This window comes from Netta rufina (genome assembly GCF_964035555.1).
Source record: "Netta rufina genome assembly, chromosome: 2".
NCBI classification, from domain to species: Eukaryota; Metazoa; Chordata; class Aves; order Anseriformes; family Anatidae; genus Netta; species Netta rufina.
This window is the reverse complement of record NC_140124.1, coordinates 158,339,843-158,352,713: the sequence shown is the minus strand read 5'-3', so window position 1 is coordinate 158,352,713 and position 12,871 is coordinate 158,339,843. Positions and strand designations below refer to the sequence as shown.

Here is a 12,871-nt window from a genome sequence, read left to right as displayed (position 1 = left end):
CGGGCACAACGCCCCCCACCCCACACACGGCTGCGCCCCATAGCGCCCCACATCCAGGGGGCTGTGCCCTATAGAGCTGCTGTGCCCCATAGCACCTCTGTGCCCCATAGAGCTCCTCTGCCCCATAGCACCCCGTGCCCCATAGGGCTCTTGTGCCCTATAGCACCCCTGTGCCCCATAGAGCTCCCCTGCCCCACAGGGCTCCTCTGCCCCATAGCACCCCGTGCCCCATAGCGCTCCTGTGCCCCATAGAGCTCCTCCACCCCATAGCATCCTGTGCCCTATAGCACCCCCCGTGCCCCATAGAGCTCCCCTGCCCCATAGAGCTCCTCTGCCCCACAGGGCTCCTCTGCCCCATAGATCTTTTGTGCCCCACAAGGTTCCTCTACCCCATAGAGCTCCTTGGCCCCATAGCACCCATGTGCCCCATAGCACCCCGTGCCCCATAGGGCTCTTGTGCCCCACACTGTTCCTGTGCCCTATAGCACTCCTCAGCCCCATAGCACCCTGTGCCCTATAGCACCCCTGTGCCCCATAGATCTCTTGTGCCCTACAAGGTTCCTCTACCCCACAGAGCTCCTCGGCCCCATAGCACCTCTGTGCCCCACAGCACCCCGTGCCCCATAGAGCCCTTGTACCCTATAGCGCTCCTGTGCCCCATAGAGCTCCTCTGCCCCACAGGGCTCCTCTGCCCCATAGCACTCCTCTGCCCCATAGGGCTCTTGTGCCCCATAGTGTTCCTGTGCCCCATAGCGCCCCTGTACCCTATAGCACCCCTGTGCCCCATAGATCTCTTGTGCCCCACAAGGTTCCTCTACCCCACAGAGCTCCTCAGCCCCATAGCACCCCGTGCCCCATAGGGCTTCTGTGCCCCATAGCACCCCTGTGCCCTATAGCACTCCTCTGCCCCATGGAGCTCCTCCACCCCATAGCACCCTGTGCCCTATAGCACCCCTGTGCCCCATAGAGCTCCCCTGCCCCATAGAGCTCCTCTGCCCCATGGAGCTCCTCTGCCCCATAGCACCCCATGCCCCATAGCACTCCTCTGCCCCATAGATCTCTTGTGCCCCACAGGGTTCCTCTACCCCATAGAGCTCCTCGGCCCCATAGCACCCCTGTGCCCCATAGAGCTCTTGTGCCCCATAGCACTCCTCTGCCCCATGGAGCTCCTCCACCCCGCAGCACCCTTGTGCCCCACAGCACCCCATGCCCCATAGCACCCCTGTACCCTATAGCACCCCTGTGCCCCATAGAGCTCCCCTGCCCCACAGCCTCTCCTCGCCCCCCCAGCCCCACGGAGGTGCCGGCGCCGTCTGTCTGCAGCTTTATTTGGGGCGCCCTTCACACCGCCCCGGGGGGGGGGAGCACACGGGGAAAGGGGGGGGGCGCATCCAGGTATCCGCGTGTCCACGTGTCCGTGGGTCTGTCCGCGTGTCCGTGGGTCCGTGGGTCGGTGTCCGTGAGTCCGTGTCCGTGGGTCGGTGTTCGAGGGTCCGTCCGTGGGTCCATGTCCATGTCCGTGGGTCCGTGTCCGTGGGTCTGTGTCTGTGGGTCTGTGTCCGTGGGTCCGTCCGTGGGTCCGTGTCCGTGGGTCCGTGTCCATGGGTCCGTCCGTGGGTCCGTGGGTCCGTGTCTGTGTCTGTGGGTCCGTGTCCGTGTCCGTGGGTCCGTGTCCGTGGGTCCGTGTCCGTGGGTCTGTCCGCGTGTCTGTGGGTCCGTGTCCGTGTCCTTGGGTCCGTGTCCGTGGGTCCGTCCGTGTGTCCGTGGGGCGCTCAGAGCGCGATGCTGTCCTCGTAGAGCGCCAGCAGCAGCAGCAGCCCCCAGCCCCCCAGCAGCCCCACGTTGTGCAGCGCAAACAGCAGCCACGGCTGCGGGTCCCGCACGCGCAGCATCGCCGGCAGCTGGAGGGGGGGGGGACACGGGGGGGGACATGTTCCATGTGTGGCACACGTGTGGCACATGTGGGGCACACACACGGTGCGTGGCACGCGGCATGCAGCACACGCATGGCACGTGGCACATGGTGCATGGCACATATATGGCACACGGCACATGGCACATGGCACACAGTGCATGGCACACGCTCAGAACACACATGGCACACGGGACATGGCACACGGTGCATGGCATGCAGCACACGGCACATGCATGGCACGTGGCACACGGTGCATGGCACACACATGACACAGCACACACATGGCACACGCATGGTGCATGGCGCACTGTGCACAGCACACAGACGGTGCATGGCACACAATACACACATGGAACGTGGCACATGGTGCATAGCACACACATGACACACAGCACATGCATGGCACACGCACAGAACACACTCGGCACGTGGGACATGGCACATGGTGCATGGCACACAGCACACGGCACGCACTAGGTGCATGGCACATGCATGGCACATGGCACACGGCGCATGGCACACGCACAGAGCACGCTCGGCACATGGGACACGGCACACGGTTCATGGCACACAAAACACGCAATAGGTGCATGGTACACGCATGGCACATGGCACACGCATTGTGCATGGAACATAGCACGTGGCACATGCATGGCACGTGGCACACGGTGCATGGCACACACATGGCACACAGCACACACATGGCACACGCATGGTGCATGGCGCACTGTGCACAGCACACAGACGGTCTATGGCACACAATACACATATGGAACGTGGCACACGGTGCATGGCACACACATGGCACATGCACAGTGCATGGCACATCGGTGAGTGGCACACGCACAGAGCAACGCTCGGCACATGGGACACGGCACATGGTGCATGGCATGCAGCACACGGCACACACTAGGTGCATGGCACACCGCATGGCACATGGCACACGCATGGTGCGTGGAACACAGCACGCGGCACATGCATGGCAAGTGGCACATGGTGTATGGCACACGCATGGCACACGGCACACATATGGTGCATGGCATACGGTGCATGGCACACACATGAAACATGCATGGCACACAGCACACATATGGTGCATGGTGCACACACGGTGTGTGTCACACGGCACGCAACACACGCACGGCATCTAGCACATGGTGCGTGGCACACACATGACACATGGCACACGCATGACGCATGGGCACACGGCACGCAGCACACACACGACACACGCACAGTGCGTGGCACATGCTGCATGGCACACACGTGGTGCGTGGCACATGCATGGAACACGCCCAGCACACGGCACACACACACTGACACACCCACACGTGACACACACACACGTGACACACGCGTGACACGCGCGCGCCCGTACCATGTCGCAGAGGGCGACGTAGAGGAAGAAGCCGGTGGCGACGGTGAAGATCCAGCCCTGGAAGGCGGCGCCGGTGGCGAGGCCGAGGGCGAGGTAGAGCCCCAGGAAGGCGGGCAGCGCGCTCAGCGCGTTCAGCACCAGCGCCCGGCGCACGCTCAGCCCCGCGTGCAGCAGCGCCGCGAAGTCGCCTGCCGGGAGGGCACCCGGGGTCAGCGACCCCTCGGCGACCCTCGGTGACCCACGGTGACCCACATTGAGCCACATCATTGACCCATATCGCCCCACAACAGTGCCCCACATCGCCCCACATTGACCCACGGTGTCCCACATCGCCCCACAATGCCCTCAACATTGACCCACATTGACCCACATCAGTGCCCCACATCACCCCACATTGACCCACATCCCCCCACATCAGTGCCCCACATCACCCCACATTGACCCACATTGACCCACATTGACCCCCAAACACCCCCACCCTAAACACACTCCCACCCCAAGTGCCCTCACCCCAAATATCCCCCCCAAACACCCCCACTCCAAATGCCCCCACTCCAAGTGCCCCCAACCCAAGTGCCCCCCACCCAAACACCCCCACCCCAAACACCCCCCCCCAAGTACCCCCACCCCAAGTACCCCCCACCCCAAACACCCCCACCCAAACACCCCCACCCCAAACACCCCCACCCAAGTGCCCCCCCCCCAAATGCCCTCACCCCAAGTGCCCCCCACCCCAGGTACCCTCACCTTAAATGCCCCCCACCCCAAATACCCCCTCAAACACCCCCACCCCAAACACCCCCCCCAACTACCCCCCCCAAGTACCCCCCCCAAGTACCCCCCCCAAACCCCCCCCCCAAACACCCCCCCCCAAACACCCCCCCCCAAGTACCCCCCCTCCAAGTACCCCCCCCAAGTACCCCCCCCCCAAGTACCCCCACCCCAGGTACCCCCCCCCCCAAGTACCCCCCCCCATGCCCCCCGGGTGCCCCCTACCCAGCTCGTGTGGCAGCTCGTGGCACAGGACGGCGATGGCGGTTCCCAGCCCGGTTCTCCAGGAGGTGCCGAAGGCGGCGCCCAGGGCCAGCCCGTCCGCCAGGTTGTGCAGCGCGTCCCCCAGCGTCACCATGCACGGCAGCGCCCGCAGATCTGCGCGGCACCCATGGGTGGGCCCTCAGCACCCAAGGGTGCCCCCACTCCACCCCTGAACCCCCAGCACCCATGGGTGGGCCCTCAGCACCCAAGGGTGCCCCCACTCCACCTTAACACACCCAGCACCCATGGGTGGGCCCTCAGCACCCAAGGGTGCCCCCACTCCACCCTGAGCCCCCAGCACCCCATGGGTGGGCCCCTCAGCACCCATGGGTGCTCCCCTCCAACCCTGAGCCTCCAGCACCCATGGGTGGCCCCCCAGAACCAAGGGTGCCCCCCACTCCACCCTGATGCCCCCAGCACCCATGGGTGCTCCCCTCCAACCCTGACCTCTCCCAGCACCCATAGGTGCCCCCCCCTCCACCCTGAACCCCTAGCACCCATGGGTGGGCCCTCAGCACCCAAGGGTGCCCCCAACACACCCTGAGCCTCCAGCACCCATGGGTGGCCCCCTCCAACCCTGACCCTCCCCCAGCACCCATGGGTGCCCCCCACCCACCTGAGCCTCCAGCACCCATGGGTGGGCCCTCAGCACCCAAGGGTGCCCCCACTCCACCTTAACACACCCAGCACCCATGGGTGGGCCCTCAGCACCCAAAGGTGCCCCCACTCCACCCTGAGCCTCCAGCACCCATGGGTGCTCCCCCTCCAACCCTGACCTCTCCCAGCACCCATGGGTGTCCCCCACTCCACCCTGAACCCCTAGCACCCATGGGTGGGCCCTCAGCACCCAAGGGTGCCCCCCACTCCACCCTTAACCTCCAGCACCCATGGGTGAGCCCCGCAGCACCCTCACCCCCCCCAGTACCCGTGAGTGCCCCCCAGCACCAATGGGTGCTCCCCTCCTACCCTGACCCCTCCTGCACCCATGGGTGCCCCCTCCCAACCTGACCTCCCCCAGCACCCATGGGTGCTCTCCCACCCACCCTATCCCCCCCAGCACCCATGGGTGGGCCCTCAGCTCCCAAGGGTGCCCCCACTCCGCCTTGAATCCCCAGCACCCATGGGTGGCCCCCTAGAACCCACAGGTAGCCACTGCCCATCCTGACCCACCAGCACCCATGGGTGGCCCCACCCCACCCTGAGCCTCCAGCACCCATGGCTGGGCCCTCAGCACCCACGGGTACCCCAGACCCCCCCCAGACCCCCCTCAGCACCCAAGGGTGCCCTCCAGCACCCATGGGTGCCCCACACCCCACCCTGACCCCCCTCAACCCTAGGTGCCCCCACCCACCCTGCCCCTCCCCATCACCCACGGGTGCCCCCCACCCCTCAGACCCCTCCCAGACGCCCCTCAGCACCCAAGGTTGCCCCCCAGCACCCATGGGTGCCCCCCACCCCTCCCTGACCCCCCTCAACCCTTGGGTTTTCCCACCCACGCTCACCCCACCGAGCACCCATGGGTGGCCCCCCATCACCCACAGGTATCCCCCACCCACCCTGACTTCCCCCAGCACCCAAGGGTGCCCTCCACCCCCCCTGACCCCCCCCAGCACCCATGGGTGCCCCCTCCAACCCTGACCCCACTGAGCACCTATGGGTGGCCCCCCCCCCAGAACCCATGGGTGCTCCCCTCCAACCCTGACCTCCCCATCACCCATGGGTGTCCCCCCAGCACCCAAGGGTGCCCCCCCACCCTCCCTGACCCCCCCCCTCAACCCCTGGGTTCCACCACCCACCCTGACCCCCCCAGCACCTATGGGTGGCCCCCCATCACCCCACAGGTATCCCCCATCCCACCCTGACACCCCCCAGCACCCAAGGGTGCCCCACACCCCACCCTGACCCCCCTCAACCCCTAGGTGCCCCCACCCACCCTGCCCCTCCCCATCACCCACGGGTGCCCCCCACCCTCAGACCCCTCCCAGACGCCCCTCAGCACCCAAGGTTGCCCTCCAGCACCCATGGGTGCCCCACACCCCACCCTGACCCCCCTCAACCCTAGGTGCCCCCACCCACCCTGCCCCTCCCCATCACCCATAGGTGTCCCCCCATCACCCACGGGTACCCCCACCCTACCCTAACCCCCCCCAGCACCCATGGGTGCTCCCCCACCCCTCCCTGACCCCCCCAGCACCTATGGGTGGCCCCCCATCACCCACGGTACCCCCACCCACCCTGACCCACCAGCACCCATGGGTGCTCCCCTCCAACCCTAACCCCCCCCATCACCCATGGGCGTCCCCCCAGCACCCAAGGGTGCCCCCCCACCCCTCCCTGTCCCCCCTCAACCCCTGTGTTCCCCCACCCACCCTGACACCCCCCAGCACCCATGGGTGCCCCCTCCAACCCTGACCCCACCCAGCACCTATGGGTGGCCCCCCAGCACCCACGGTACCCCCACCCACCCTGACCCCCCAGAACCCATGGGTACTCCCCTCCAACCCTGCCCCTCCCCATCACCCATGGGTGTCCCCCCAGCACCCATGGGTGCCCCCACCCCACCCTGCCCCTCCCCAGCACCCATGGGTGCCCCCACCCACCCTGCCCCTCCCCATCACCCACGGGTACCCCCACCCCACCCTAACCCCCCCCATCACCCATGGGTGTCCCCCCAGCACCCAAGGGTGCCCCACACCCCACCCTGACCCCCCTCAACCCCTAGGTGCCCCCACCCACCCTGCCCCTCCCCATCACCCATAGGTATCCCCCCATCACCCACGGGTACCCCCACCCCACCCTGACCTCCCCCAGCACCCAAGGGTGCCCTCCACCCACCCTGACCCCACCCAGCACCTATGGGTGGCCCCCCCCAGAACCCATGGGTGCCCCCTCCAACCCTGACCTCCCCCAGCACCCAAGGGTGCCCCCACCTCACCCTGATCCCCCCAGCACCCATGTGTGGTCCCATCCCTCTCCGACCTCCCCCAGCACCCATGGGTGCCCCCACTCCACCCTGCCCCTCCCCAGCACCTATGGGTGGCCCCCCATCACCCACGGTACCCCCACCCCCCCCTGACCCCCCAGCACCCATGGGTGTCCCCCCAGCACTCAAGGGTGCCCCCCACCCCTCCCTGTCCCCCCTCAACCCCTGTGTTCCCCCACCCACCCTATCCCCCCATCACCCATGGCTGGGCCCCTCAGCACCCACGGGTACCCCAGACCCCCCCCCAGACCCCCCTCAGCACCCAAGGGTGCCCTCCAGCACCCATGGGTGCCCCACACCCCACCCTGACCCCCCTCAACCCCTTGTGTTCCCCCACCCACCCTGCCCCTCCCCATCACCCACGGGTACCCCCACCCCACCCTAACCCCCCCCATCACCCATGGGTGTCTCCCCAGCACCCAAGGGTGCCCCACACCCCACCCTGACCCCCCTCAACCCCTAGGTGCCCCCACCCACCCTGCCCCTCCCCATCACCCATAGGTGTCCCCCCCATCACCCACGGGTACCCCCCACCCCACCCTAACCCCCCCCAGCACCCATGGGTGCTCCCCCCACCCCTCCCTGACCCTCCAGCACCTATGGGTGGCCCCCCAGCACCCACGGTACCCCCCACCCACCCTGACCCCCCAGCACCCATGGGTGCTCCCCTCCAACCCTGCCCCTCCCCAGCACCCATGGGTGTCCCCCCAGCACCCAAGGGTGCCCCCCACCCCTCCCTGTCCCCCCTCAACCCCTGTGTTCCCCCACCCACCCTATCCCCCCATCACCCATGGCTGGGCCCTCAGCACCCACGGGTACCCCAGACCCCCCCCAGACCCCCCTCAGCACCCAAGGGTGCCCTCCAGCACCCATGGGTGCCCCACACCCCACCCTGACCCCCCTCAACCCCTGTGTTCCCCCACCCACCCTGCCCCTCCCCATCACCCACGGGTACCCCCACCCCACCCTAACCCCCCCCATCACCCATGGGTGTCCCCCCAGCACCCAAGGGTGCCCCCCACCCCTCCCTAACCCCCCCCCCAGCCCCTGGGTAGGGCCCTAGCGCTGCAGGCGCCCACCGGCCCAGTGGCCTAATGGACAAGGCATCAGCCTCCGGAGCTGGGGATTGTGGGTTCGAGTCCCACCTGGGTCGGCTGCTTTTGGTGCCGGGGGGGGGGGGCCCAATTTGGGGGTGGGGGGGGGGGGCTTGAAATATATTGGGGGGGGGTCCCCGGGGGGTACTCCTAGGGGTTAAGGGGGGACACGAGGTGTTTGGGGGGGTCCTCGTGGGGGGGTGGGGGCTTGGGAGGGGGGGTTTTGGGAGGGGGGGGATGGGTTATGGGACGGGGGGGGATGGGCTATGGGGGGGGGGGGGGGGGTGCTGTGGGGTGATGGGGGGGTCCCTGATAGTGGGGGGGGGTCTCTGATAGTGTGTGGGGGGGGGTCCTTAAAGTGGGGGGGGGGGTTCTGATATTGGGGGGAGGTCCCTGAAGTGGGGAGGGGTCCCTGATAGTGGGGGGGGGGTCCCTGATAGTGGGGGGGTCACCTAAAGTGGGGGGGGTCTAAGGGGGACGGGGGGGGTCGCTGAGGGTCTTATTTATGGCTCCTGGGGGGCCATGGGGGGGTCCTTGGGGTGTGGGGGGGGCATGGGGGGGTCCTCAGGCCCATGGGGGGGTCCTCAGGGGGGTGCCGGGGTCCATGGGGGGGGGCTTTTTGGGGAGGGGGTGTCCCGGGGGGGGTCCCCGCTCACCCACCTTGCTTCCTCAGCTCCTGCTCACTCTGGCTCAGGGGGGGCTCCTCCACCTGGGGGGGGGGGCACAGGGTGGGCGTCGAGACCCCCAGCCCACCCCCACGACCCCCCCAGCCCCCCCCCCACGCCCCCCCCCCCCCCTCACCAGTTCGCTGCACGAGGTCCCCTCCAGCTGCTTGCGGCGCTGCTCCCCGGCGTAGAGCTGCAGCCCCCCGGGGGGTCGCTGTGAGACCCCTCCTGGACCCCCCCCCAAACGTCAGTGCTGCCCCACGGCCCCCCCCGGGACCCCCGGGTGCCCCCCAGATGCCCCCTAAATCCCTGTGCCCCCCCAGCCCCTCATAGCCCCCCAGGGGTCCCATAGCCCCCCAGGTACCCCCAGGTGCCCCCCAGGTACCCCCAGGCACCCCCAGGTACCCCCAGGTGCCCCCCACTCCCCAGGTGCCCCCCCAGGTACCCTCAGGTGCTCCCCAGCCCCCAGCTGCCCCCCAAGTGCCCCAGTTCCCCCCAGGTGCCCCCCAGGTGCCCCCCACCCCCTCCAAACCCCCCCAGGTGCCCCTAAAATGCCCCCCAACCCCCCCAACCCCCCCAGGTACCCCCAGGATCCCCCAAGTCCCTGTGCCCCCCAGCTGCCCCCCAAGTACCCCCAGCAGCCCCCCCCCCCCCCACCCACCCCCCTCACCCCCCCCTCACCCCCCCCACCCCCCCCCTCACCTCGTGCCCCCCAAGGCGCCAGGAGGCCGAGCAGGGACTCGAGCAGGAAGAAGCCGTACAGCCCCCCCAGCACCGCCACCAGCTGCCAGGTCACCTCGGCCACCCCCGCGTGCGCGTGGCCCCCGGCCTCGTGCGAGTGCAGCTGCAGAAACTGGGGGTGGGCCGGCACCGTCAGGGGCCCCGTGCACACGCGTGTGCAAGGACACGTGTGTGTGCGCGCATCCATGGCACCCGCGTGCGCACGCGGAGGGGCGCGCGTGCCAAGTGGCCGTGCACGCCTGGGGGGGGGGGGCTCAGCGGGTCATGAGTGTGCACAAGTGTGTGCACACGCGTGGCCGTGGTGCAAACGCACGTGCAAAAAGGCAGGGGGGGTATCTCTGCATGTGCTGCCATGTGCACACGCGTATGTCAGCATGAGCTCGTGCCGGCACACGGCACCGTGTGCGCAACGCGGAGGGGCGCGCGTGCAAGTGGCCGTGCACACGTCTGTGCACAACCGGGGGGGGGGCTCAGTGGGTCATGAGTGTGCACGCACACGCGTGGCCGTGGTGCAAATGCGTGTACAAACAGGCAGGGGGGACATTTTGGCACGTGCTGCCATGTGCACACGCGTGTATCAGCGTGCGCACGGCTGCGCCACGCACGGCACGGTTCCAGGGCACCAAAGTATTGGGGGGGGCACACACCTGAGCGCACACACACACAACCTCAGGGGCCGTGCACGACCACACACACACGTGCACATGTGTGCACACACGTGTGCAAGGACACGTGTGTGTGCACACCCAGGGCTCCGCTCGTGCCGGTGCGCGGCACTGCGTGCGCACAGGGAGGGGTGCGCGTGCAAGTGGCCGTGCACACCTGGGGGGGGGCTCAGTGGCTCACGAGTGTGCACAAGTGTGCGCACACGCGTGGCCGTGGTGCAAATGCGTGTACAAACAGGCAGGGGGTCCCTTTTGGCACGTGCCACCGCGCGCACACGCGGGTGCCAGCGCGCGCACGGCACAGCGCGGTGCCGGGGCACCGAGGGCGGGGGTGCACGCGCCCGAGCGCACCCACACGGCCACGCACGCCCACGCACGCGTGCGCACACGCGTGTGCAAGCGCCCGGCTCACCTGGGGCAGGAGGTGCAGCAGCGCGTCGCCGGTCAGCGTGCCCACGGCCAGCGCCAGCAGCAGCTGCAGGGCGTAGCGGTGCGCCCGGGGGGCAGCGGCTGCACAGCAGCAACGGCCGCCCCCACCAGCGAGCCCAGGCAGATCACCAGCGTGGCCAGCGAGCCGTACAGGTACCCTGCGGGACCCCCCCCCAAATCCCCCCCCAGCACCCCGCTCAGCGCCCGGCGCGGCACCCACCGGGGGGGTGGAACGGGCTGAGGGGCTGCGGGGAGCTGGGTTGTGCTGTGCTGGTTGCTGTTCTGTGGTTAATCCCATCGCTAATCCCATCGCTAATCCCATCCCTAATCTCATCCCATCCCCATCCCATCCCTAATCCCAATCCTAACCCCTTCCCATCCCTAATCGCATCCCATCCCCATCCCCATCCCATCCCATTCCATTCCATCCCATCCCATCCCATCCCATCCCTAATCCTATCCCCAATCCCATCCCAATCCCATTCCTAATCCCATCCCAATCCCATCCCAATCCCAATCCCCATCCCATTCCTAATCCCAATCCCAAACCCAATCCCAATCCCAATCCCATCCCCATCCCTAATCCAATCCCAAATCCAATCCCTAGTCCCTAATCCCATCTCATCCCCATCCCATCCCATCCCTAATCCCATTCCATCCCTAATCCTATCCCTAATCCCATCCCTATTCCCATCCCATCCCCATTCCCAATCCCCATCCCATCCCCCAATCTCAATCCCAATCCCAATCCCAATCCCATCCCATCCCTAATCCCATCCCTAGTCCCTAATCCCATCCCATCCCCATCCCATCCCAATCCAATCCCATCCCCATCCCATCCCATCCCCAATCTCAATCCCCATCCAATCCCCAATCCCAATCCCATCCCTAATCCCATCCCTAGTCCCTAATCCCATCCCATCCCCCTCCCATCCCATCTCCATCCCACTCCCAATCCCCATCCCAATCCCATCCCCATCCCTAATCCAATCCCAAATCCAATCCCAATCCATCCCCATCCCTAATCCCATCCCTAATCCCATCCCCTCCCATGCCAATCCCATCCCATCCCCATCACATTCCCATTTCTGATCCCCAATCCCAATCCAATGCCAATCCCATCCCATCCCTAATCCCATCCCATCCCTAATCCCATCCCATCCCCATCCCATCCCAATCCCATCCCATCCCCAATCCCAATCCCATCCCATCCAAACCCCAATCCCAATCCCAATCCAATCCCAATCCCATCCCATCCATAATCCCATCCCACCCCCCACCCCCCCCCACTCACTCTCGGCCACGCTCAGCCCCCCCTCGCTGGGGGTCTCCCCGCCTCTCGGCCCCGCAGGCCCCGCTCAGGACCTGCTGCAGCAGCGCCGGGCTCAGCTCCTGCAGCTCCTGGCGCGAGACCCCCGCGCCCCCAGCCCGTGGGCCTGCAGCAGCTGCTGGGGGCTGAAACACACCTTGGGGGGGGGGGCGGTGATTAATGGGGGGCACCCATGGGACCCCATCTCCCACCCCCACCCCCCCCGGGACCCTTGGGTGCCCCCGCTCACACCCGTCCCACTGCTGGGTCCCGTTGGCGCTGCGGGCGCCGTGCTCGTGGTCGTGGTCGTGGTCGTGGTCGTGGTCGTGGGGGCCCAGCCCCAGCTCCTCCATCAGCGCCGTCAGCCCTGCCCCACGGTCACAGCTGGCCCCATAGCTCCTGCCCCATAGCGGCGCCAGCCCCACAAAGCCCTGCCCCATGGCTCCTGCCCTACATGGGTACCAGCCCCACAAAGCCCTGCCCCATAGCTCCTGGCCCCATATCGACATCAGACCCAAATAACCCTGCCCATGGCTCCTGCCCCACATTGGTACCAGCCCCATATAGCCCTGCCCCATAGCTGCTGCCCCATAGCGGCGCCAGCCCCACAAAGCCCTGCCCCATGGCTACTACCCTACATGGGTACCAGCCCCACAA

The 12,871-nt window shown here is 67.3% G+C and overlaps 1 protein-coding gene across 1 annotated transcript; it reads right to left on the bottom strand.

Moving 5' to 3' along the window:
* Positions 1 to 1,465: 1,465 nt before the first annotated feature.
* SLC39A4 (solute carrier family 39 member 4) lies at positions 1,466 to 9,301 on the bottom strand. Its single transcript, XM_084282616.1, has 5 exons — positions 9,207 to 9,301; positions 9,066 to 9,114; positions 4,290 to 4,442; positions 3,294 to 3,481; positions 1,466 to 1,901 (listed from the first exon to the last, which is right to left on the bottom strand). The coding sequence occupies exons 3-5, from the start codon at positions 4,420 to 4,422 to the stop codon at positions 1,773 to 1,775; spliced, it is 450 nt and encodes a 149-aa protein (XP_084138742.1). The 5' UTR covers positions 4,423 to 4,442; positions 9,066 to 9,114; positions 9,207 to 9,301; the 3' UTR covers positions 1,466 to 1,772.
* Positions 9,302 to 12,871: the final 3,570 nt, after the last annotated feature.